At 45.1% G+C, this 25,293-nt stretch overlaps 1 protein-coding gene across 1 annotated transcript in view; it reads left to right on the top strand.

Annotated features, from left to right (window-relative positions):
* Positions 1-25,293, top strand: part of cacna1ab (calcium channel, voltage-dependent, P/Q type, alpha 1A subunit, b) — a 163,386-nt gene that overhangs the window by 94,516 nt on the left and 43,577 nt on the right. Inside the window, exons 16-29 of the mRNA XM_029122526.2 lie at positions 555-686; positions 1,079-1,151; positions 1,989-2,106; positions 4,297-4,364; positions 4,718-4,824; positions 8,265-8,318; positions 10,220-10,376; positions 11,796-12,364; positions 12,652-13,001; positions 13,431-13,566; positions 15,709-15,838; positions 17,965-18,024; positions 18,747-18,853; positions 25,254-25,265. Coding sequence (XP_028978359.2) covers positions 555-686; positions 1,079-1,151; positions 1,989-2,106; positions 4,297-4,364; positions 4,718-4,824; positions 8,265-8,318; positions 10,220-10,376; positions 11,796-12,364; positions 12,652-13,001; positions 13,431-13,566; positions 15,709-15,838; positions 17,965-18,024; positions 18,747-18,853; positions 25,254-25,265 — 2,073 coding nt within the window. The remainder of the gene's footprint in view (positions 1-554; positions 687-1,078; positions 1,152-1,988; positions 2,107-4,296; positions 4,365-4,717; positions 4,825-8,264; positions 8,319-10,219; positions 10,377-11,795; positions 12,365-12,651; positions 13,002-13,430; positions 13,567-15,708; positions 15,839-17,964; positions 18,025-18,746; positions 18,854-25,253; positions 25,266-25,293) is intronic.

Raw genomic sequence — 25,293 nt, 5'->3', positions numbered from 1 at the left:
CACCCCTCTCTGTGTCAGCCCTGCTACAGGCTAGTTTTACCACCCCTCTCTGTGTCAGCCCTGCTACAGGCTAGTTTTAGCACCCCTCTCTGTGTCAGCCCTGCTACAGGCTAGTTTTACCACCCCTCTCTGTGTCAGCCCTGCTACAGGCTAGTTTTAGCACCCCTCTCTGTGTCAGCCCTGCTACAGGCTAGTTTTACCACCCCTCTCTGTGTCAGCCCTGCTACAGGCTAGTTTTAGCACCCCTCTCTGTGTCAACCCTGCTACAGGCTAGTTTTACCGTCAGTCTTTCCCTCTCCTTCGTTCTCTTTTTCTCCCTTGTTTTGACTTGTCGATTTCCCCGTTTGTCTTTCAAAACAGGGAAATTAGTGTTTAGCCTTTCTGTCACAATTTGTTTTCTTTCTCTGACCCTTATGATCTTATTCCTGTTTGATTCTCAAAAACATTGTTTTACAACTGCATTCTTGGCATGTTGATGCCTGTTGAGTAACCTCTTTCATTCTCCCTCTCTTCTTCCCTCCTTCCATTGTCACCCTCCCCTCCCCCTCCTTTAGGTACTGGGCCCCTCTACGTAACTTGGTGGTATCGTTACTCAACTCTATGAAGTCCATCATCAGTTTGCTCTTCCTCCTCTTCCTCTTCATCGTCGTCTTCGCCCTTTTGGGCATGCAGCTCTTCGGTGGACAGTCAGTACACACATTCACATACTTACACACACACACACACACACACACACCCAGAATCGCACATACGTCATATTCATTGTATGCAAGAACACGCCTCAACCAACCCCAGCAACACAGACCCAGACACACAAGCACTCAACCCGCACATACTGCACGCACTCGCCCGCACGCACACGCACGCACACGCAGGAACTGATGATGGACTTCATGGCGTGGAGAGAGAGACTTGAGGAACTGTGAACTCACAATGGACTTCCCTTTCTGTCGATCTGGACGTATCCCTGAAGTATCATAATTCTTCATAATTTCTCGCAATTCTGTCTCCCCCTCTCCCTCCCTCCGACTCTCTGTCTCTGGCTCCCTCCTCCTCCTGCCCTGTTTCTTCCTGACAGGTTCAACTTTGATGGTGGCACGCCGCCCACCAACTTTGACACCTTTCCGGCAGCTATAATGACAGTATTTCAGGTTAGACTTTCGAACATGTTTATAGCCCTTCTGGATCCTGAAGCTTTTGGTGCCTCGCGACGAGAGGGACAATATGGGACCCTGAAGTCAGCCCATGTATACTCCCTATGTAGCGTGTATAATGTAATATTAAACCAGGGGTGGTTAGAACCCTGAAAGCTGATTGGATTTAACCTCTGGTATGCCAGAACATATACCACAGGTATGTCAAAAAATGATAGATTGCATTGGTAGATGTTGCTAATAGGGGTGGTGGTATATGGCCAATTTTCCCACAGGCCCTGTATCTTAAATACATCCACCTAGCTGTCTACTGTTTATGTGGTTTTCATTCCTATTTGTTCTCCTGTTGTGTTTCTGTAAATGAGGTTCAGTGTGTACACGTTGCAGAATCTCATGTGCAAACGGTCAAATGGCTTAACACTAGCTGTCTCGAATGGCTTAACACTAGCTGTCTCGAATGGCTTAACACTAGCTGTCTCGATTGGCTTGACACCAGCTGTCTCGATTGGCTTGACACCAGCTGTCTCGATTGGCTTGACACCAGCTGTCTCGAATGGCTTAACACCAGCTGTCTCGAATGGCTTAACACCAGCTGTCTCGAATGGCTTAACACTAGCTATCTCGAATGGCTTAACACTAGCTGCCTCGAATGGCTTAACACCAGCTGTCTCGAATGGCTTAACACTATCTATCTTGAATGGCTTGACACTAGCTGTCTCGAATGCACACAAGCTGTGCACAAAAAAGGAGGAGAATGTATGCTGTCTCTGCCCTAGGTCGCTCCGGTTAAGAGCCGCTGCTAATTTACCTAAACATTTTTTTTTGTGTGTTTAGATTTTGACGGGTGAAGACTGGAATATGGTGATGTATGACGGGATAAAGTCTCAGGGAGGAGTGGACAAAGGAATGGTTTCCTCCATCTTCTTCATAGTGCTCACACTCTTCGGCAACTGTATCCTGCTCACTGCATTTTGATGCTGCTGATGATTTTTATTCGTTTTATTAATATGGGCATTCAAGAGAACCTTCTCGCTGTACATGCAGTGCCCTCCAGAATTATTGGCACCCCGGGTACATTTCAGCGGAACATTCAAGGCTGTGAAAGAAATGTCATTGTTGTTTATCTGTTTGATCTTGAGCTCAAAACAGTCATATGCATCTCAGTGTTATTTGAGTGACAATTGTTGAAATTGTTTGTTCTATGCAAAACCGCTTTTCATCACTGTTGGCCGCTGCGTCTAGTAATCTGCTGCGTTCTCCTTTTGCCGAGGTAACAGCTCTGACTTGTCTCCTGCACTATAATGTTTGATGATGTGGAGAGCACATAGGGTGAGACCATTCCACAATACGAACGTTCTCCAGATCCTTGGTCCTCAACTGTGGATTCTTCTCTTCAGCTCACTTCGCAGGTTTTCAGTGAGTTTTAGGCCAGGGCGCTGTTATGATACGTCACCGAAATCATTCAGAGGTATGACTTGGATTATTGTCCTGCTGGAATATCTAATGATGACCCAGATGTAGCATGGCCCTGGGGCAGCAATTCATCCCCTTAACATACAGACTCCAACTGGTTATTTTGTTCAAAGGCAGTTGTGTGTTTTTGCCAAATATGGCATCTGGTATTATGGTCAAACAAGTCCACTTTGACTCATCTGTCCAGAGAACATTCCAGTAGTCTTTTACCCTGGTGCTGTTTGCTCTCCAAAACAAGAATATCAAGACACAACTGACATTTGCCAGAGGTTTCTTCCTTCCTGACCTCCCATGTAAGCCACATTTGTTCAGTCTCTTTATGACAGTTGACTCATGCACTTTGACATTAATAGTGGCAAGAGAGGCCTGTAGATCCCTTGACATTACTCTAGGGTTCATAGAGATTTCTATGATAATTTGGTGGGATGACCCATCCTTTTTTATAATGCCAGTGGCCTGAACTTTTCTCAGTTTGTAGATGATTCATCAGTCTGTGGAATTATGTACTTTGAATTGTTTGGAAATGGCTTTAAAACCCCTCTCTCACTCATGGGCTTAAATAATCTTTCTTCTGCAGGCCTTTGATTGGTGTTTTGATCTTGGCATGATGTGTTAACCGAAACCCCTGTGGTTAAGACCAAACCAGACCAATTTTCTATAACCTCTTTTGGTGCACCTGATTGTAATTTTAGCTATTTTATATGGCTAAAGGAAATTGCATTGATGTTTATTTTAATTGCAAAAAGGGTTTAAAAGTTTATTTTTGTATGTATGATTTGTTAAATTGAGTTACCTTTGGTTACCATGTGTCCAAATATGTAATAATAAAAAGACAACTTTGCAGGGGGTATGCTTACTTTTTCACATAACTGTAACAATGTTACCAAGACCTTTGGAAATACAATAGATCCACAAGATCACAGTTACACCATCATGTCTCTTCCATTTTCTGCATGACTATGGCTTGTTTTACGCCAAACCTAGCTCTGCTGTTTGTTCCCAGAAAGATGCATTTTTGTGTTATCAGACCATATAACCTAGTTTCAATCAAAGTTTCTATGACATTTATCAAACTCCGTGCGTGACATTTTTGTGGTTTGGTGACAGCCAAGGCTTTCATCTGGCAATCCTTCCAAAAACCTCCATATAACTTTGGTGTGGCGGTGGCCTATAAGTGTAAAATTGGAGACTTTGTGACGCCAGTGTGTCACCTCATATTTACCCAGGGTTCCAATAACTCTGGAGGTCACTGTAAATGCAGGACGTATTTAAGTAATTACTTACGTCCTTTTTGACATATAGTGATGTAATTAACTACTGGAACTTCACACAGCTTTTTTGCTAAATAATATATAAAATATAGGTGAAGTAAAGCAACATTTCCCTTTATGTTTTTGGAATCTGATCTGCTTTTTTTCTCCCTTGAAACAGTTTTTGTGTTTTACTTAAATTACAAGCTCTATTGACTTATAACCCCAAAGTGATGTGTTACTCCAGTTTGTAGTCTGATGTTTCAGATTTAAAACGTTATTGTTCACAAACTGATATTTTTATTAGTCAAGTTTGGTTTGGTATCTTTCAGTGTGAAGCTTGTAACTTCCATAAAAGTGCTAACATTTGAGTGAAGTGTTCATGAGTTTGGTACTCTGCTCCTCAACTCTGAATTCAGACACACTGCTGAATGTGTTCTTGGCTATCGCTGTGGACAATCTGGCCAACGCTCAGGAGTTGACCAAGGTAATACATTGTCTTCAATGAACCACACCAGTTTCAAATTGCTAATGCTAGCTTAAGTATAATTATTTTTAAGTATAGTTCGATTTTTCTGTTTCATATTAGTAATGCTACCTGTAACTGAGAGTTACTACAAAACAAAAAATAATTCATATGTTAGCTGTTATTGAGACTATAAACTACAAAGATTGTTTCGTACTTGCTAATTCACGCTGTTACTGAGAGTTATTAAGAAAGCGGTTTCATATTACTAACGTTAACTGTTATTGGGAATAACTACAACATTTCAGTATGTTGCTTAGCCCAGCTTAGCCCTCCTTACTCTCTCTCTTACTCTCTGGTTTATCTTTTTCCAGGATGAGGAGGAGCAGGAAGAGGCAGCCAATGCCAAGACAACCCTGCAGAAAGCTAAGGAAGTGGCTGAAGTTAGTCCTCTGTCAGCCGCCAACCTCTCCATCGCTGCGTGAGTGCGGTTGTCTTGTTAGATATGTCTCTAAGTCCAGATCATGTAGGTGTTTTTGTCCTCTATTTGTGGACGTTTGAGTTGTGTCATCAGTAAACACAATTGTTTGTAGTCGCGTATTGTTATTGGTGAAGTTTATACTGCACGCACGCGTTTCCCCTCACACGCGAACGCACATCCACATCTCCCACTCAACTTGAATCTCCTTTAGCCGCTGACCTGCTGTTGGGTTCTTCAGCTGTAATCACGATCATCAAAATGAACCACGCACCAAATAGGGTCACTTATTAGGAGGGGACACGGATCGCTACACTGCGCTAATTCGTGCTACGAGGAGTCGCGAGGTCTCCTTCGAGAAAACCCTTACGATGCATCATCAGATTTGACATTGGGTTTTGCGGGAGCATCATTCCCGCCTAAGTGGCTTTGCGGCCAGCGCTGACAGACAGGAAGGGAACTCAGCCAGAAAGGATAGCATCTTATCACCGGAGATTGTGGAAGTGAAATTAAATAATTTCTCCAGGAATTATGTGGCCCTTTGATAGTCCCACTTTTGATGCACCCCATTGTGTGTGCCGAGTGTGTGTGTGTGTGTGTGCATGCACATGCGCTAGGGGACACAAACCTGCTTGTGTCCCATTGTCGGCTTTTTCTGATTGGAGAAGCAGATTTCCCTAGCGCAGCATTTCATAAAATCTCCTTACTCAGTGGTTTGGGCCTTGTTCTGTTGTTCTACCCAGAGAGCCGTAGGTTCTCTCATGTCCTAGGTGGCTTAGGTGGTGGGAACGAGTGCCTAAACGTTCCACAGCTGTACAGGGGGTCCGTCTGCCCTTTAAACAGGTCCATATGTCAAACGGTTTCTGTGTGTGTAGGTTTCAAACAAGCGCTAAGACAGATCAAGGCACTGTCAAAGAGGTGGACAAATCAAAAATGTGTGCTAAAATGCGAAGATGAAGAGTTATGTAGGTTCAGAGATGCCCAAAAAGTGTCTTCTCCTTAAATGTGTGTTTATTGGATTTCTGCTTCATATTGCACAGTATTACTGCAGACTTACTCAACCAGTAAGCACAAGATAGTATGTGCATTCAGTTTCTTTTTGACCAAAAGTAAAGGACCTCAATGTCCTTCAACACACATTTGTTCTATAGTGCATACATCCGATATGTCCTGTACTTGACTTTGGGATGGTGTGGAATAAACACAAGGCTTCACTCCACCTTTCCTACTAACTCCTTTCAAACAGCCGTTTTTCCTTTACATGAACACAGGGCTCCGGACAAGGGGGTCTTTAACGAAAAATTGCTGAATGATAAATAAGTCCGCAGTGATGGTCTTTTTCTCTAACATATTCTCTTATATATTGATTTTACCAGAGGCCTACCTTTAGAACATGTGCAGGTTAATATGAACAACATTTCTCTCCTATTGACACCCAACTACCATCATATGTTTACCATTAAGTTATTTATGATTTCAGTTACGATAAAAGTTTAGCGGTTTCGTTTGTTTCCAGCTGTTTCTAATTACAGGTATTCCCCTCGTCTAAGAACAACCACACTGAAGGCTGGCTTAGACGTGGCTTTTCTTACATAGCATTCCACCACAGTGGGTTTTCCATGTCTTTACTTGTTATCGTGTTTTAGAAACGTATAAACATGCATGTGCAATGAGCCAGCACCTCTTGGGTGTGATGGAAAGGGCAATGACTACGTGGGCTTTAGGGATAAACTTGGCACCATACAAATATGTTCAAACAAGCACATTGTCCACATAATTAGAACTGGATTTTGTGAATGAAAACCTATAAAATACATTATTCTTAAGATGCGGAGGTTTTTTACACCTTTTTCCATCATTCCCGCCTAAGTGGCTTTGCGGCAGCGCTGATGGACAGGAAGGGAACTCAGCCTGAAAGGATAGCATCTTGTCACCGAAGATTATGGAATTTCTCAAGGAATTATGTGGCCCTATTGGCATGTTTTTATTGTTAACTGGCTATTAACTGGTTTTAGGGCAAAACAACTGTCAAGATCATTTAAAAAGTAAAGAAACGTATGTTTGATGGTAAGATCCAGACCCATCTGATCCAAGCGATGTGTTCATAATTAGTCTAGCTAGCTACAGCACATCCAAGTCAAAAAACATAGACCCAAAGATCGCTGAAACTGGAAGCGGCCTGTCCTTGAAAAGGCATTGCTTTGCTTTCTTTACATGTCAACCAGACAGACAAAACATACAGGTCCTAGTGTTGTCACATCTAGGCTTCTGGTTTAACTGTGCTTTTCTATATTGCAGCAGTTGTGTTTGCGTTTGTGTTGTTTTCTTTCTAAAAGTAGTTATAGAGGTTATGTTATTATCATGCCTTAATAACAGCTGGTATTATGGTAATTTGGCCAGTCATAATATTAAGCCAATAATAACAAATAATATGAAGTTAACGTTCTTGCATATTACAGTTTTAAAGTGCTTACATTTGATATCTGTGTTAACCCTATGAATATAGAAAATGTAGCCTATTATTTACCATATAATACAGGCCTAAGTAATAGTAAATTCATCCTATTATTTACCAAATTATATTGGCCTATGTAATAGAAACTTTATCCTATTATGTACCATATTATATAGGCCTACGTAATAGTAAATTAATCCTATTATTTACCAAAATATATTGGCCTACATAATAGTAAATTAATCCTATTATTTACCGAATAATATTGGCCTACGTAATAGTAAATTAATCCTATTATTTACCATATTATATAGGTCTATGTAATAGTAAATGTATCCTATTATTTACCTTGTTATATAGGCCTACGTAATATTAAATGAAGCTCATTATATATCATGTTATATAGGCCTACATAATACTAAATTAATCCTATTATTTACCATGTTACATAGACCTACATTGTATTTTAATAGCATATGAAGATTACAGGGAGAAAATGTATATAAAACATTAGTACGTGTCTTTGGCCTTTTGTGTAATGGTTGTGGAAAGGTTTGCCACAATTTACACACACACACACACACTCACTATTTCACTCTTCTCCCGAGAGATGGAGGCGATGGAGGTTTTAGACTTGATCTAACTCTGTTGCCTACACCTCTGCTGGTTGTTCTCCATTTGGATCCCTCTGTTGTTGTGGGGGACGTGTATTATATTCATGGTTTTAAAAGGATTCTGTGACCTACAAAACCACATCCTCTTGCCCCCCCACCCCCACCCCCCGTTGTGTGAAATTGTCTCAAATGAAAAAAACATTTGTACACTGAACAACGCGAGGAGTTCACACTCCTGAAAGTTGTGAGTGGAAAGAATGAAAGAAAAAAACAAGTTACTGAGGGCAGTCGTTTTTTTGTGACAGAGCGGTGGTAGGTTGCTTTGTCTTCATGTTGGTTATGTGTCATTCCCTCTCTCCTTGTCTCCTCTTCAGAGTGACAGTTACAAAAACTGAGCGTATCGATGCCACAGAGAATGTTCTTGACTGGTATTTATTCATGTATCTCATTTTACGCTTTAATTTGTAATAGTTTTTCCTATCAGTTTATCCTTTTCTTCATCCAACCTTTTCTGTTGTTCTACGTTTTTTGTTGGCATTTCAGCTGGGTTTTTCGTGTAAGGCCTTTTTTTTTTCCCCTATCGGACCCTTTTATGTTTGCAAGCTGTTCTTCTGATTAGGGTGGCAAAATTCCAGAAACATCCATGATTTTTCTTAATTTACCATTGGAATATGGATCATTTGGGTTTCTGGAAAAACCTGGAAACTTTAGACAAGTTTCTGGGATTTTTCAATCCTAGTCCTACTGTTTATGGTGTTTTGTTTACCTGTAGCTGGCTGTCATTTTGTTTGTAGCTGTAATAAGCTAGCTGGCGCGGGTTAGTAATACTTAGGGTTTTGGGTCAATTTCAGGTTCAATTCCGTAGATTGAAAAGGAGGAATTGAAATGTCATGAGGACTGCTCATTACATTTCCCTAAGGATTTGCCAAGTGCGCTCTCCTCTAGAATAGGTGGAATGATATGAACGGCTGGAGCTGAGGTGCTAAAGAGGTGGAGGAGAGCTTATTTGTGATTTGGCAAATTGGTGTGGGGTGGGGGGTGGGGTGGAGGCTGTAGTACAATGGGGGCGGGTGTGTTTGGCAGCTGTAACACATTTCACTCCACACCCTTGATGTCCATGGCTATGTCGTGTTTGTCCTCGTCTTTGTCCCTAAATCGGAATTGTTTGTATACACTAAAACAGGCCGTTTGAGATTTTGTTGATATGTTGTTGGTAAAACAATGTGGTTTAAAAAAAAATCACCAAACACATTTTTTTATTCAACAAAATCTTGTGATACAAATGTTTATGTGCCCTAGCTTGAAGGGTTTCGGGTAGTGTCTTGGCACTTCATCATAGTGTTGTTCATCCCCATCGTATTTCTCACCATCAATAAGGTAATCATCGTCATCATCAACCTGACCCTCTACACTGTATCCCTCTGTGGGCCACAGGGACTCTTCTCATTGGCTGTGGGTTCACTCAGGGTGGGCTGGGAGAACAAATTCTCTTCTATCAACATTTATACAGATGCTCTCTCTGTTTCTCTGTCTCTCACCCTGCCCTTGTCGTCTTCCTCACCTACTACTGCTACTACTACTACTATTACTACCACTACTACTGCTACTACTAATACTATGACTATTACTACTACTACCACTACTACTACTGCTACCACTACTGTTACTACCACTACTACTGCTACTACTAATACTATGACTATTACTACTACTACTATTACTACCACTACTACCACTACTACTACTACTACTATTACTACCACTACTGCTACTGCTACTACTACTATTACTACCACTACTACCACTACTACTGCTACTACTAATACTACTACTATTACTACCACTACTGCTACTGCTACTTCGCCCACTACTCATACCACTATTCCTAACACTGCTACTCCTACTGCTACTACCACTGCTTCTACTACTACTACTACTATCACCACCACTACTACTACTGTTACTACTACTACTCCTGCTACTACTGTTACTACTACTGTTACTACTACTACTGTTACTACTGCTACTGCTACTACAACTGCTTCTACTTCTACTACTACTATCACCACTACTACTACTGTTACTACTACTACTACTGTTACTACTACTACTACTGTTACTACTGCTACTTCTAATACCACTGCTTCTACTACTACTACTATCACCACCACCACTACTGCTACTACTGTTACTACTGCTGCTACTACTACTACTACTACTACTATCTCCTTCCTCTCTCTCTTCCATCCCCCTCCCCATATCTCTCTCTCTATTTATCTCTCTCTTTCTCCCTCCACCCCACCCCCCCCCCCCCCTCCCCATTTGACAGTAAGGAGCAGCAGAAGAACAACAAGGCGGGAGGTAAATCTGTGTGGGAGCAGCGAACCAGCGAGATCAGGCGTCAGAACCTGATGACCAGCCGAGAGGCCCTGTACAACGAGATGGACACGGAGGACTGGAAGGTTAGGGGAGAGGGGGAGGGAGAGGTGAGATGGACAACTGGAAGGTTATGGGGGAGGGAGTGGTGAGAAGGACAACTGGAAGGTTATGGGGGAGGGAGTGGTGAGATGGACAACTGGAAGGTTATGGGGTAGGGATTGGTGAGACAGAGGACTGGAAGGTTATGGGGTAGGGATTGGTGAGACAGAGGACTGGAAGGTTATGGGGTAGGGAGAGGTGAGATGGACAACTGGAAGGTTATGGGGGAGGGAGTGGTGAGACAGAGGACTGGAAGGTTATGGGGGAGGGAGTGGTGAGACAGAGGACTGGAAGGTTTGGGGAGAGGTGAGACAGAGGACTGGAAGGTTTGGGGAGAGGTGGAGGTGAGACAGAGGACTGGAAGGTTTGGGGGGTGGGAGTGTTCAGACAGAGGACTAGAAGTTTAGTGGGAGGGAGAGGTGAGACAGAGGACTGAGAGATCAGGGGGATGGGGGAGGGAGTGGTGAGACAGGCATTATGACCGTAACGCTTCACATCACCGTGTCATTCACTGCTGTTTGGTTCTCACTGTTCAAGGACAGTAACATTGTTTTCCCCTTAAATTCAGGCAAAATCTGTTTCTTTCAGATTGGCAACTCAGGTTTAATGTCTGAACATTAAACGGTAATAGGGACAATGTCATGTAAAACATTACATACAGAGCCTTAGATAAACATATATATATATATATAAATATACATACAGGTTTTTCTGAATATATATGCGTATGGCTGTATGATGTGTAAAATGGAGATCGAGCCTAGACCTGTTCATTTTATATTCTGCCAGTCATATATCTATGAAAAGAAATGCTTATATTGTTGTCAGTCATATGTAGTAACCAAGGTTTCAACATCCAACACGTGTATTAAAAACCAGGTTCAAATCCTGAATGGTGATTGACAGGCAGCCGTGGTATATGAGACCATATAACTTACCCTGGGATGTCAAATCACTGTATGTGGCACCCCAAGCTTCAACCCCCGGGGCAATAATATAAATATCATAGTGCTTTAATTGAAACCGACCAACTGCAGTTCACTTCCCTGGAGTTTCCATCCACCAGGAGTCCACTGTGTAATGGTTTGGCGAACTTCATGTTGACCGTTGTAATGAGTGTCATGATGGTCCCACAAAATTCCGCCAGGATTCCGTCCAGAATGTAATGGTTTTGAGTCGGAATGGTTGCCCAACTCTGCACGTCAGAGCCTCTCGCTGGGGGTAGTCGACGAGGAAGAGGGTAGGGGTGGTTGTGAAGAGAACAAAGTCGTTCCTTTATTTCTGCCTGAATCGTAATGTGACGTCCACACGTCAAAGGCTTCTCCCTTCACGCTTCCTCCAGTCCAGAAAGCAGCTCGTGCATCCAGCTTCTGACGTGACCCCCGACCTTCTGCAGCGCCCTCCTTATGTCCCTTCCCTCCCCCCAGGTGTCGTACCCCCACCGCGCGGGGGACATGAAGACCCACCTAGACCGCCCCCTGGTGGTCAACCCCCAGGACAACCGCAACAACAACACTAACAAGACGCGGCCCGGAGAGCCCCCACTGGAGCGACAGGACCTGGGCCACCACCGGGCCGAAGAATACGTCAGGCGCCAGGCCCGGTACCACCAGAGAACCATGGGTGGAGGGACCGCAGCCACCGGCCCAGAGAGAGAGGCCCACCTGGGGCATGGGGGGAGCAGGCTGTCCCTGCAGACGCTGGAGGGCATTGAGGAGAGGAGGGAACATGGACAGGGGAGGAGGTGTAGGCATAAAGAGGGGAGGGAGGGGAGGAGCGCGTCGCCACAGAAGAGCGACGGGGTGGACGATAAGAGGAGGCACAGGAGGGCCAGGAAGGAGGGGGACGAGGGAGGGAGGAGGCATAGGGGTAAGGGGAAGGAGGGGGACGTGGTGGGGGATGGGGGGGAGGGGGACGGGGGGGAGTTAGAGGGGGAGGGAAGAAGGCCGAGACGCCATCGGCATGGAGAAAGAAGCCGCCAGCATCGAGTCAGGAAGTGAGTTCAGTCATTTACATTCACCTAAAATGCACACGTTATATACAGTGTTATATACAGTGTTATATACAGTGTTATATACAGTGCCTCTCACAAGCATTCACACCCTTTCTGTGGTCCAACGTTTTATTTCGTCACAACACTAAATCCAATTGAATTCATTCAGGGGTCTTTTGCCACTGGTCAAACTGAAAAATAAAATGAGGGAAAATGCCCGGAAATTAATTACAAATCTAAAACTGGAAAGAATTGATTGCTGGTTTCGTTTCTGTCCCTCCGTTCGTCAGAGATCACCACAGCAATGGACCGAACAACTCCACGGTTCGGCCCGTCCTCAGACAGGACGGTCAGTACAGCGAAGACCTAGACAACCTTCGCAACAACAGCAAGCTGCGCCCCGACCACCCGGACCACCCGGGCCACCCGGACCACCCGGGCCACCCGGGCCACCCGGACCACCCGGACCACCCGGACCACCCGGACCATGTCAACAACCTGCTGAACCGCAGCGTCACCGCGGACACGCACCTCCACAGCATGGACAGTTTGATTCTGACCAGTATGGCCAAGCCGGCACACACTGTCGTGGATATGCCACCCATGTATCCCTATCCCTCCACCAACGCCATCCTGCAAGGTGTGTGTGTGTGTGTGTGTATGTGTGGGTGGGTGGGTATGATTTTGATTGTTTGGTTTGGGATTCTTTCGATACTTCTCTCAAGACAGTATTTCTCTCCTTGTCTTTCTCTTTCCTATCTCTGTCCACTCCTCCTCTCTCTGTCCTCTCCTCTCTCTGGCCACTCCTCCTCTCTCTGTCCTCTCCTTCTCTCTCTATCCTCTCCTCCCTCTGTCCTCTCGTACTCTCTCTGGACCCTCCTCTTTCTGGCCTGTCCTCTCTCTGTCCTCTCCTTTCCTCTCTATCCTCTCCTTCTCTCCCTATCCTCTCCTTCTCTCCCTATCATCTCCTTCTCTCCCTATCCTCTCCTCTCCCTGTCCTCTCCTCCTCTCCCTGTCCTCTCGTCCTCTCCCTGTCCTCTCCTTCTGTCCCTGTCCTCCTCTCTCTCAGTGAACAAGAACGCCAACACAGACCAGAAAAAGGATGACGAGAAGAAGGAGGAAGAGGAGGATGAAGGGGGCGATAAAGATGGACCCAAACCAATGCCCCCGTTCAGCTCCTGTTTCATTCTGTCCACCACCAACCCGTGAGTGTGTGTGTGTATGTGTGTGTATGTATGTGTGTGTGTGTGTGTGTGTGTGTGTGTGTGTGTGTGTATGTGTGTGTGTGTATGTGTGTGTGTGTATGTGTGTGTGTGTATGTGTGTGTATGTGTGTGTGTGTGTGTGTATGTGTGTGAATGTGTATGTGTGTGTATGTGTGTGCGTGTATGTGTGTGTATGTGTGTGTGTGTATGTGTGTGTATGTGTATGTGTGTATGTGTGTGTGTGTGTGTGTGTGTATGTGTGTGTATGTGTGTGTATGTGTGTGTATGTGTGTGTATGTGTGTGTGTGTATGTGTGTGTGTGTATGTGTGTGTGTGTGTGTGTGTGTGTGTGTATGTGTGTGTGTGTATGTGTGTGTATGTGTGTGCGTGTATGATTGAGAGATGTCATAATCCACTCAGAAAACTGAAGTTTTCAGAGAACAAACAGAGGCCAATGTTCCCAGATTATTCATTGGGTCAGATTGTGGATCATGCTGGAGTTTTGGGTTACTTAGGGAATTAAGAAAGAGGCTAACAAAGTAGCCTCCTAACATTCAATGACCTGTGTGTTTATCATACCTGTGTGTGTGTGTGTATATCATACCTGTGTGTGTGTGTATATCATACCTGTGTGTGTGTATATCATACCTGTGTGTGTGTATATCATACCTGTGTGTGTGTGTTTATCATACGTGGGTGTTTATCATACCTGTGTGTGTGTGTGCGTGTATGTCATACCTGTGTGTGTGTGTTTATCATACGTGGGTGTATATCATACCTGTGTGTGTGTTTATCATACCTGTGTGTGTGTGTGTGTGTGTGTGTGTGTGTGTGTGTGTGTGTGTGTGTGCGTGTATGTCATACCTGTGTGTGTATATCATGCCTGTGTGTGTGTGTGTTTATCATACCTGTGTGTGTGTTTATCATACCTGTGTGTGTGTTCATCATACCTGTGTGTGTGTGTGTGTTCATCATACCTGTGTGTGTGTATATCATACCTGTGTGTGTGTGTTTATCATACGTGGGTGTTTATCATACCTGTGTGTGTGTTTATCATACCTGTGTGTGTGTGTGTGTGTGTGTGTGTGTGTGTGTGTGTGTGTGCGTGTATGTCATACCTGTGTGTGTATATCATACCTGTGTGTGTGTGTGTGTTTATCATACCTGTGTGTGTGTTTATCATACCTGTGTGTGTGTGTGTGTTTATCATACCTGTGTGTGTGTGTGTTTATCATACCTGTGTGTGTGTTTATCATACCTGTGTGTGTGTGTGTGTTTATCATACCTGTGTGTGTGTATATCATACCTGTGTGTGTGTGTTTATCATACGTGGGTGTTTATCATACCTGTGTGTGTGTTTATCATACCTGTGTGTGTGTGTGTGTGTGTGTGTGTGTGTGTGTGTGTGCGTGTATGTCATACCTGTGTGTGTGTGTGTTTATCATACCTGTGTGTGTATATCATACCTGTGTGTGTGTGTGTGTTTATCATACCTGTGTGTGTGTGTGTGTTTATCATACCTGTGTGTGTGTGTGTGTTTATCATACCTGTGTGTGTGTTTATCATACCTGTGTGTGTGTGTGTGTTTATCATACCTGTGTGTGTGTGTGTGTTTATCATACCTGTGTGTGTGTATATCATACCTGTGTGTGTGTGTTTATCATACGTGGGTGTTTATCATACCTGTGTGTGTGTTTATCATACCTGTGTGTGTGTGTGTGTGTGTGTGTGTGTGTGTGTGTGCGTGTATGTCATACCTGTGTGTGTGTGTGTTTATCATACCTGTGTGTGTATATCATACCTGTGTGTGTGTGTGTGTTTATCATACCTGTGTGTGTGTGTGTGTTTATCATACCTGTGTGTGTGTGTGTTTATCATACCTGTGTGTGTGTTTATCATACCTGTGTGTGTGTGTGTGTTTATCATACCTGTGTGTGTGTGTGTGTTTATGATACCTGTGTGTGTGTTTATGATACCTGTGTGTGTGTTTATCATACCTGTGTGTGTGTTTATCATACCTGTGTGTTTATCATACCTGTGTGTTTGTGTGTGTGTTTATTGTGCCTATGTGTGTCTGTTTGTCTTACTTACGTGTGTGTTTGTCGTACCTACGTGTGTGTGCGTGTGCGTGTGTGTGTTGCAGGTTCCGTAAGTGCTGCCACTACATCCTGACGATGAAATACTTTGAGTTCACCATCCTGTCCGTCATCGCTATGAGCAGCATCGCCCTCGCCGCAGAAGACCCGGTCTGTCCCGACTCACCACGCAACCAAGTAAGACCCCGTCTGTCCCGACTCACCACGCAACCAAGTAAGACCCCTTCTGTCCCGACTCACCACGCAACCAAGTAAGACCCCGTCTGTCCCGACTCACCACGCAACCAAGTAAGACCCCTTCTGTCCCGACTCACCACGCAACCAAGTAAGACCCTGTCTGTCCTGACTCACCACCCAACCAAGTAAGACCCCGTCTGTCCTGACTCACCACGCAACCAGGTAAGGCCCCGTCTGTCCCGACTCACCACGCAACCAAGTAAGACCCCGTCTGTCCCGACTCACCACGCAACCAAGTTAGACCCCTTCTGTCCCGACTCACCACGCAACCAAGTAAGACCCCGTCTGTCCCGACTCACCACCCAACCAAGTAAGACCCCTTCTGTCCCGACTCACCATGCAACCAAGGAAGACCCCGTCTGTCCCGACTCACCACGCAACCAAGTAAGACCCCGTCTGTCCCGACTCACCACGCAACCAAGTAAGACCCCGTCTGTCCCGACTCACCACGCAACCAAGTAAGGCCCCGTCTGTCCCGACTCACCACGCAACCAAGTTAGACCCCTTCTGTCCCGACTCACCACGCAACCAAGTAAGACCCAGTCTGTCCCGACTCACCACGCAACCAAGTAAGACCCCTTCTGTCCCGACTCACCACGCAACCAAGTAAGACCCCGTCTGTCCCGACTCACCACGCAACCAAGTAAGACCCCTTCTGTCCCGACTCACCACGCAACCAAGTAAGACCCTGTCTGTCCTGACTCACCACCCAACCAAGTAAGACCCCGTCTGTCCTGACTCACCACGCAACCAGGTAAGGCCCCGTCTGTCCCGACTCACCACGCAACCAAGTAAGACCCCGTCTGTCCCGACTCACCACGCAACCAAGTTAGACCCCTTCTGTCCCGACTCACCACGCAACCAAGTAAGACCCCGTCTGTCCCGACTCACCACCCAACCAAGTAAGACCCCTTCTGTCCCGACTCACCATGCAACCAAGGAAGACCCCGTCTGTCCCGACTCACCACGCAACCAAGACCCCGTCTGTCCCGACTCACCACGCAACCAAGTAAGACCCCGTCTGTCCCGACTCACCACGCAACCAAGTAAGGCCCCGTCTGTCCCGACTCACCACGCAACCAAGTTAGACCCCTTCTGTCCCGACTCACCACGCAACCAAGTAAGACCCAGTCTGTCCCGACTCACCACGCAACCAAGTAAGACCCCTTCTGTCCTGACTCAACACGCAACCAAGTAAGACCCCTTCTGTCCTGACTCACCACGCAACCAAGTAAGACCCCTTCTGTCCTGACTCAACACGCAACCAAGTAAGACCCCGTCTGTCCCGACTCAACACGGAACCAAGTAAGACCCCTTCTGTCCCAACTCACCACGCAACCAAGTAAGACCCCGTCTGTCCCGACTCACCACCCAACCAAGTAAGACCCCTTCTGTCCTGACTCAACACCCAACCAAGTAAGACCCTGTCTGTCCTGACTCACCACGCAACCAAGTAAGAACCCTTCTGTCCCAACTCACCACGCAACCAAGTAAGACCCCGTCTGTCCCAACGGTGAAAACTAAAAATGTGTCACACGGTCAAAATCCTTTTGGGGTTCAGTTGATTTGTAATGTTCAGGTATATCAACTATAAATCATTTTGGGGTTCAGTGTATTTTGTAATGTTCAGGTATGTTAACTATAAATCATTTTGGGGTTCAGTGTATTTTGTAATGTTCAGGTGTGTTAACTATAAATCCTTTCGGGGTTCAGTGTATTTTGTAATGTTCAGATGTGTTAACTATAAATCCTTTCGGGGTTCAGTGTATTTTTTAATGTTCAGGTGTGTTAACTATAAATCCTTTCGGGGTTCAGTGTATTTTGTAATGTTCAGGTGTGTTAACTATAAATTTTTCGGGGTTCAGTGTATTTTGTAATGTTCAGGTGTGTTTACTATAAATCCTTTCGGGGTTCAGTGTATTTTGTAATGTTCAGGTGTGTTAACTATAAATCCTTTCGGGGTTTAGTGTATTTTGTAATGTTCAGGTGTGTTAACTATAAATCCTTTCGGGGTTCAGTGTATTTTGTAATGTTCAGGTGTGTTAACTGCGCCCATCGTTCTCCAGATCCTGAAGTACTTCGACTATGTCTTCACCGGTGTCTTCACTTTTGAGATGTTGATCAAGGTTGTATACTGTGTGTGTGTGTGTGTGTGTTCATGTTTTGCTATTCTGGAAAATGTTATTTGTTTTATATGCCTGTGAATGTGAGTGTGTGTGTGTTTGTGTGTGTGTGTCTTGTTGTATGTAAAGATTCTACACACCTCGGCACTGATGCAACCAGGTTATTGTAAGGTTTTTAGGTTTCATTTTTCCCTCTGGAAGATTTCAGTTTGTTTTTTCAATTGAATTGCAGGCCACATTGAAAGTGGAAAAAGTTCTGACATGATTTATCTTTGTCTCATTCTTTTACATCACAAAACCTGGCATTTTAACAGGGGTGTGTAGAATTTTTATATCCACTCTATGTGGATATATGTGTGTGTGTGTGTGTGTGTGTGTCACTGTGTGTGTGTCTTGTTGAATGTATGGGTGTGTGTTTGTCGGTTTGTGTGCGTTTGTGTATTGTTGTATATATGTGAGTGTAGGTGTGTGTGTATGTTAGTGTGTGTGTGTCTTGTTGAGTGTATAGCTGTGTGTTGGTGTGTGTGTGTGTGTGTTAGCGTGCGTGTGTCTTGTTGAATGTATGGGGGTGAGTTTGTGGGTTTGTGTGTCTTGTTGTATGTATGTGAGTGCAGGTGTGTGTGTCTTGTTGAGTGTATTGTTGTGTGTTTGATGGTTTGTGTGTGTGTGTCTTGCTGAGTGTGCGCGCATGCGTGTGTGTACACTAACCCTCTGCCTCTCCTCAGATGGTGGTGCTGGGACTGTTCTTACACCAGGGTTCATACTTCAGGGATCTGTGGAACATCCTGGACTTTATAGTGGTTAGTGGTGCTCTGGTGGCCTTCGCCTTCACGTGAGTGTCCCCTGAACCCCGCCCCACGTATTCCCTCCCCCTTCAGCCCTGTCTCCCCCTCTCCTTTTGTCTGTCACTCATCCCTTCATCTTTCACCCATCCCTCCATCACTCATCCCTCAGTATGGTCTGACTATCGATGTATTATCTGTCCGGTCTCTGACACATCCCTCTCTCATCTGTCCGGTCTCTGTCTCCTTCCTCTGTCCGGTCTCTGGCTCCGTCCTCTGTCGGGACTCTGACTCCTCCCTCTCTCATCTGTCTGGCCTCTGACTCCTCCCTCTCTCATCTGTCTGGCCTCTGACTCCTCCCTCTCTCATCTGTCTGGCCTCTGACACATCCCTCTCTCATCTTTCTTGGCCTCTGACTCCTCCCTCTGTCCTTTGTCCGGTCTCTGACTCCTCCCTCTGTCCTCTGTCGGGACTCTGACTCCTCCCTGTCTCATCTGTCTGGCCTCTGACTCCTCCCTCTCTCTTCTGTCTGGCCTCTGACTCCTCCCTCTCTCATCGGTCTGGCCTCTGACTCCTCCCTCTCTCATCTGTCTGGCCTCTGACTCCTCCCTCTCTCATCTGTCTGGCCTCTGACTCCTCCCTCTCTCATCGGTCTGGCCTCTGACTCCTCCCTCTCTCATCTGTCTGGCCTCTGACTCCTCCCTCTCTCATCTGTCTGTGCCTGTCTGCTTTGTGCTCAGTCTGACTTGTACAGTTGGACTCTGTCCGTCTCTTGTTCATGTTTCCATCGTCTCTGTCTTTCTGTCATCCCACTGTCTAGATTTTCATTCTTTATCTTCTTCCATGTGGATGCTCTTTGCAGTCTTTAATCAACCTCCCCTATCATTGCCTATCATTTATTTGTATTTACCTATTTACCTTTATTTATACAGAGAAATCAACTCAGGCCAAGATCTATCTTACAGATCTATCTTACATATATTAAGACAACCAATCACAACTGACAATATAAAGATCATTTGTAAGTAACATAAAATGTGTTATAGGCACACAAAAAATTAACTGAAGATCACTCTGAATGGCAGTCCATGAGTGTGGAGCAAAATATTTACCCAGTTCTGAATAGGCCCGCGACATCTCCAGCACTATCCAGTCTTGTGAGTGTTTGGTAACTGCTTTGCTTCCAACTAATATTTCCTATGTTCGATAGTCAGGAAGTTCTGGCATGACTGCCTCGTATTAAAAACATGAACCAATATCTGTCCCTTCTGGATGTCTCTCCCAGCCATCTGAAACATATGACATGTTGAACATGTTGTTTGTTCAAATGTGTGGGAATGCAATAGTTAGATATGACACTACTGATAGCGTGGTCAGAGCTGACATAATTATTTGTCCAAAATAAGGTTAAATAATTGACGTAATCCCTCTGACCCAAGGCTGTGGTAGAGCAATTTGTCTGCTTGTTAACGTCTTGGCTGAGGTTTGTTGGGCCAGTCACTTCCTTGTGAAGGCGTCCCACGACCTAGTGAAGGTATACAACCAAAAGTTGATTGTATATGGACCTGGTTTTTTTCTCCTTCTGTTATCCGTCTGGATTTCAGCTATCGCATAGTACTGAATGCATAGAAATTGACTGAGTCGAATGGAAACCCTTCAAGGCAATGATTTGTCTATTCAAATCATCCTGTGCTTTTCATTCGATCAGATGTAATTCAGACAGATATCTGTTGAATAGCTGGGCTCTGATCACTCTTGTTTTCTTGCTCCTTTTCACACTGTTCTCCACCAGCCATGTCAGCTGGCCTTGCCAATGGCTCCTTCAGCATCTCATTCACTCCTCTCTCCCCCATGTCACTGTGTGTGTTCCTTACCCACCCAAACCTACCCCCCCCCCACCCAACTCTAGCCATGTATTGTACCTCCAGCCAACCCCTTGTAACCCACCTCTATAGCCCTCACCCCACCTTCTCCAACCTAGCCCTCTGAAGAACTGCTCCATCCAAACCACCACCCCCACCCCCCACCTCCCTCTGACACCTCTCATTTCCCTGCATCGACAAACCCGGTCCCCCGATGCTAACCCACACATGCTCCCCTCGACTCCACCCCTGTGAACCCCCCCCACACCCCCAAACCCTAACAATGGTCTAGGCCAGTCTCTCCCAAAGGCCTCCAATGTCCCTTCATCTAGCCCTTACCTTCACGGTCCTGGATTGCTGCCTCAACCCGACAACCACTCACTCACCTCCCTCCCCAACCCCCCCCCCCCCCCCCCCCCCCCCCCTTTTCCCGAGAGCTCCTCCCCCTTACGCTGTGTGAGGCTGGGTTCCCCAGGCACCTGGTAACCCTCTAGTGCCCAGGTCGTTCTGGTTCAGAGTTGCGAGGCGTGTAACCGAGCCTCGCCCTGTTCTCCCGTTTCATCTCTCTCCGTCTCACACACACACACACACACACACACATTATCGGTACACACCGGTATCCCACCAATCATCCATCGGTGGAGCTGCACGGCCTGTTGGGGGGGAGGGAGGAATGTCTGGGGCAGAACGCTGTGGGTGGAAGGATTATTTTACCCTGTGCGTGCGCGTGCGTGTGCGCATGTGAGTGCGTGTACACCCTCCTCAGCTCCGATGGCATGACTGCCCAGGTGCTTGCATGAGTCACCCAGTGATGTCACCCAATGATGTCACGTGCCAGGTGACGTCAGGCGCTGACTGATGTCACTGGCGATTACACCAGAACGCTGGCATGCGATGTGACTAACCCCTGGTGATGACTGGCGTATATATAAAAAAAAAAATATTATCTGCAACCAAGGTGACATTTTGGGTTTGCGGACGGGTAGCAGGTTACCATGGTTACCCAGTGTTCCGCTGCCTTCCGCGATGGTACGCCAGCAGTGCAGGGCTGTCACCTGTATGAGGCGGTCGGACCACAAGGACTGAGGGAGTGTGTGTGTGTGTGTGTGTGTGGAAGGCCAGATCGACAGCGGTTTAAACTGCCTAAAACCTATTGTACTCCATGGGTTGCTATGGGGATGGATAGGTTGTTATTTTTGGCTTTACTTTTTGTTGAAAATTACTCCACTAGCCCAGTGCATCCCTCTAGCATGTCTACCGTCCATCCTCGTTTCTTTCCTTCTCATTTTACTCCTCCCTCCACCTCCCCTTTCTCCTTCACCAAAGGTATTTTTTCTGTACCATTGCCTTGCTGTTAGTCTGCTCTCCTCCCCTCTCTCCCACCCTCCTCCTGGCCCTCCTTTCCCAGCCCGTCAACCTTCCTCTTCCTTTCCCCGGCCCCCATACTGTATGCTCAGACTCGCCGTAATGCTCCAGTTTAGGCTCCAATGTTTCTATGAAACCTGTTTGTTGAGTCTCAAATAGGAAAGCTAAAGATTGTCAAGTTAAGGCTTTTGACTCAACAAATGTGCTTTCGGCCCCCTCATTGAATGACACTGGCTGTCACAATGGACCAAGGAACTGCATGTTTCTGAGAGCTTGGAATGTGCGTTCGCACGTGTGTCTGTGTGCGTGTGTGTGTGAGAGAATGAGTTTGTGTGCGCGTGCGTGCGCGTGCATCTGTGTGTGCGTGTGCAAAGGGATGTCGAGTGTGTGTGTCTCTCTTTGTGGGATTTGATATGTATATGAACGAAGTCTACTGTTCTTCAATGTTTACTATGTTTGCTGATTAGAGCAGAAAACCTTGCTTTCCAAATGGCTAAATCCCACGGTTAAACTGCACTAATTCAGTAAGTCCGTGCCTGTGGCCATGCAAACCATGGTTTGATCAGAGACGATTATCACAATTGGGATCGGGCTAATTTATAATTGTAGGAAGATGAGATGGTTATCGCTGGTAAATTCATTCAGCTATAGAAAGAGAAAGGGCCCAAACAATACCTATGTGGCAGAAAAGTTTGGGAACCTTTGGCTTAGATATCTTCCACAACATGGTCTGAAACCTCTATCTCAAAGTGACCTGTCAGGCATGTAATTCTTCCAGATTAAATGAACACCTTTGGGTTGTGATTCTGACCCTTTATTTCCGCGGCGTTGGCAGACATTTTCGGCTGATCAGCGCCCTCAAAGTTTCCAAACTGCAGCAGCCGAGTCTAGTGGTTGCCTGTGTTTTAGTTTTACAGAGATACGACCATCAATAAAACACCATAATTACTGGATAAGTGCTCTTCACGGTACTATTCCACCGGACAATGCCACAACGCTGCCACCAAAATGCAACCCTGACACATCAGAGGATGTAAGACCGGTCATGCTGGAAAGACAACAACCATGTAGGAGACAACACTTTTTGTCAAACAGCAATTAGGCTAATAGTTCTTAAAAGACGAACGTCACACACAGAAAACGCACAAGCAATTACAAAGAAAATGTCCCCATTTTAACATTCAACTGCCACCTCCCAAAGCAAACATATGTAGCTACTTTGTTCAGAACACACAATAACCAGTGATCTGAAGTTTTGTTTAAACGTGAAATACATAACCAGAGTTTCACTCAGTGGTCAGACAGACAATTTTCATGATGATATCTAATCCTGAAAAAGCGACCGCTAACAAATTAGCGACGACTAAATGCTCTCGCTGCGGTGGACCCTAGCCTAGCCTCGAAGCTAACTAGACCGTAGGACAACTACATCAACGTGTCCGTTTTCCAGATAGATGCCGTTTTCACATTGTCTTACGTCATACGGCTCTTCTTTCAATCTGTCTTGTAGGACGTGTAACTTATTTCAGTTTGAATACGATGCATCCGCTATAGAAAACTGTTAGAAATATACATTAAAAAGTTCAACATTTGTGAATAGACTGAATAGCTAGTAAGCAACATTTCTGTTGGATTCGAGAGGCTACTAAAGGCAACAGGCAGTGCAGCTTGTTTAAAAAAAACTGATAGTGGCTTTTAGTGTAAGAATTTAGCATTGTCTAGCCCAGTGTATCCAATTGGTAGGCAGCATCCGGTTTTATAAGTATGATGGGCTAAGCCAGAATCGGAACTAAGGCCTTCTCCAAAGGCTAAGAAAAGAGGGTTCCCTGCTGATCAATAGTAGTCAGTAGTGCTAATAACACAGAAAGTCAAGTTTACTCCGGGTAAATAGGTAATAATAAAAGCTAGAACATAGTTGCAGTTGTTATAGTGTCTGTTATATTGAGTTACTCTGAGGTAAAAAGACAAGATAGAAGAAAATCCAAAACCAGTAGTAGTATCATGGTTATCAAAAGGAATAGGTCTGCACTGTTCCCAGTTATTAAGCTAATCCAAGAAAGTCATACATTTTTTTGTGAACAGGTATGTAAACATGTCTAGTCTGAGTACCGGTCTTGTTCGCTAACATTCCACTCTGTGTCCTGTGTGTCATTGCCAAAGAGACGGTGACCATTCCCATGTTTAATTCTCCCAGTTAATGTTAAATAGGAAACGCTGTGTTATTGTATGCTTGTTTTTAATAGTCAGACCAGAAACATTTGTTTATTTTGACACTGAGCCCCCACAATCTCCCTCTCTGCCACAACGAAAAGCCTGCAACCACAGGGATGTGCTTGCAGGCTTCAGTTCCTTATGTGGATGCTTTACGAACTGTAGGTGTGGTATTTTCATTGGATTCTATGTTTATTTAAAAACACAGCGGTCTTTCTGCATTTTGTCTTAATTCTGTATATTCAGAAATCCACACAATGCTTTTGGCTTTTGTACTGTTGGGGCCATTGTGTGCGCAAATAAGGGGGAAACCTTCTTATGACAACAATTTTGACTGGAACAATATGCAGCCAGATGTCATGTCAGATTGGTAGTTGAACAAATTGGTACCAAAAAAAAAAAGATAATAATCAACAATCTGTGGTTAAAATGATGTCTGGTTATGTCTGAGATTTTTGCTCAATCAGCCAGAGACCAACAATTTTTTCTAAAGCCTTTTTTTCATCATCTTTGTGATTGGGCAATAGCTGTGAGTGTCATTGAAACACAATACACTCTTCAGATTTCCTGAAGCTCATCAATGATATGATATGTTAAAGAGAGGCTCTCAGGCACACATTGAAGTGAAGGGAATGTTAGGGTGAGATTGGTACTCAGACTCCAGCATTCCATCATTGACTTCACTATAATTGTTGTTGTTGTTGTGGGTGATGTTAATGTTGTTCTCATTGCAACCATAGTGGGTGGATAGTGTTTGGGGAGGGGGGGGGGGTTCTTCTAACCAATCACACTCCATCTTGCTATTATCTCTTCTGTTTTCTCTGTCCATCTCTTATATGGGTGTTCTTTCCTTCCTCAAACCCCTTTCTGCTATTCCTGTCTTTATCTGTGTTTTCTATCTCTGTCTGTGTGTTTTTGTCTTTCTTCCTCTCCTTTATCGCTATTCTTCCCCTTCTTCCTCCTGTCTGTCACTGACCCTATCTCGCTGTCCTCGCCTTGGTGATTTCTACAGGAGCTTCACAAAGTAAAGTAAAGTTCAGTCTCTGTCTCTC

This window comes from Esox lucius, chromosome 9 (genome assembly GCF_011004845.1).
Source record: "Esox lucius isolate fEsoLuc1 chromosome 9, fEsoLuc1.pri, whole genome shotgun sequence".
Lineage (NCBI taxonomy): Eukaryota > Metazoa > Chordata > Actinopteri > Esociformes > Esocidae > Esox > Esox lucius.
Note: the sequence above shows the minus strand (reverse complement) of the source record. Positions and strands in the feature narration are given on the sequence as shown.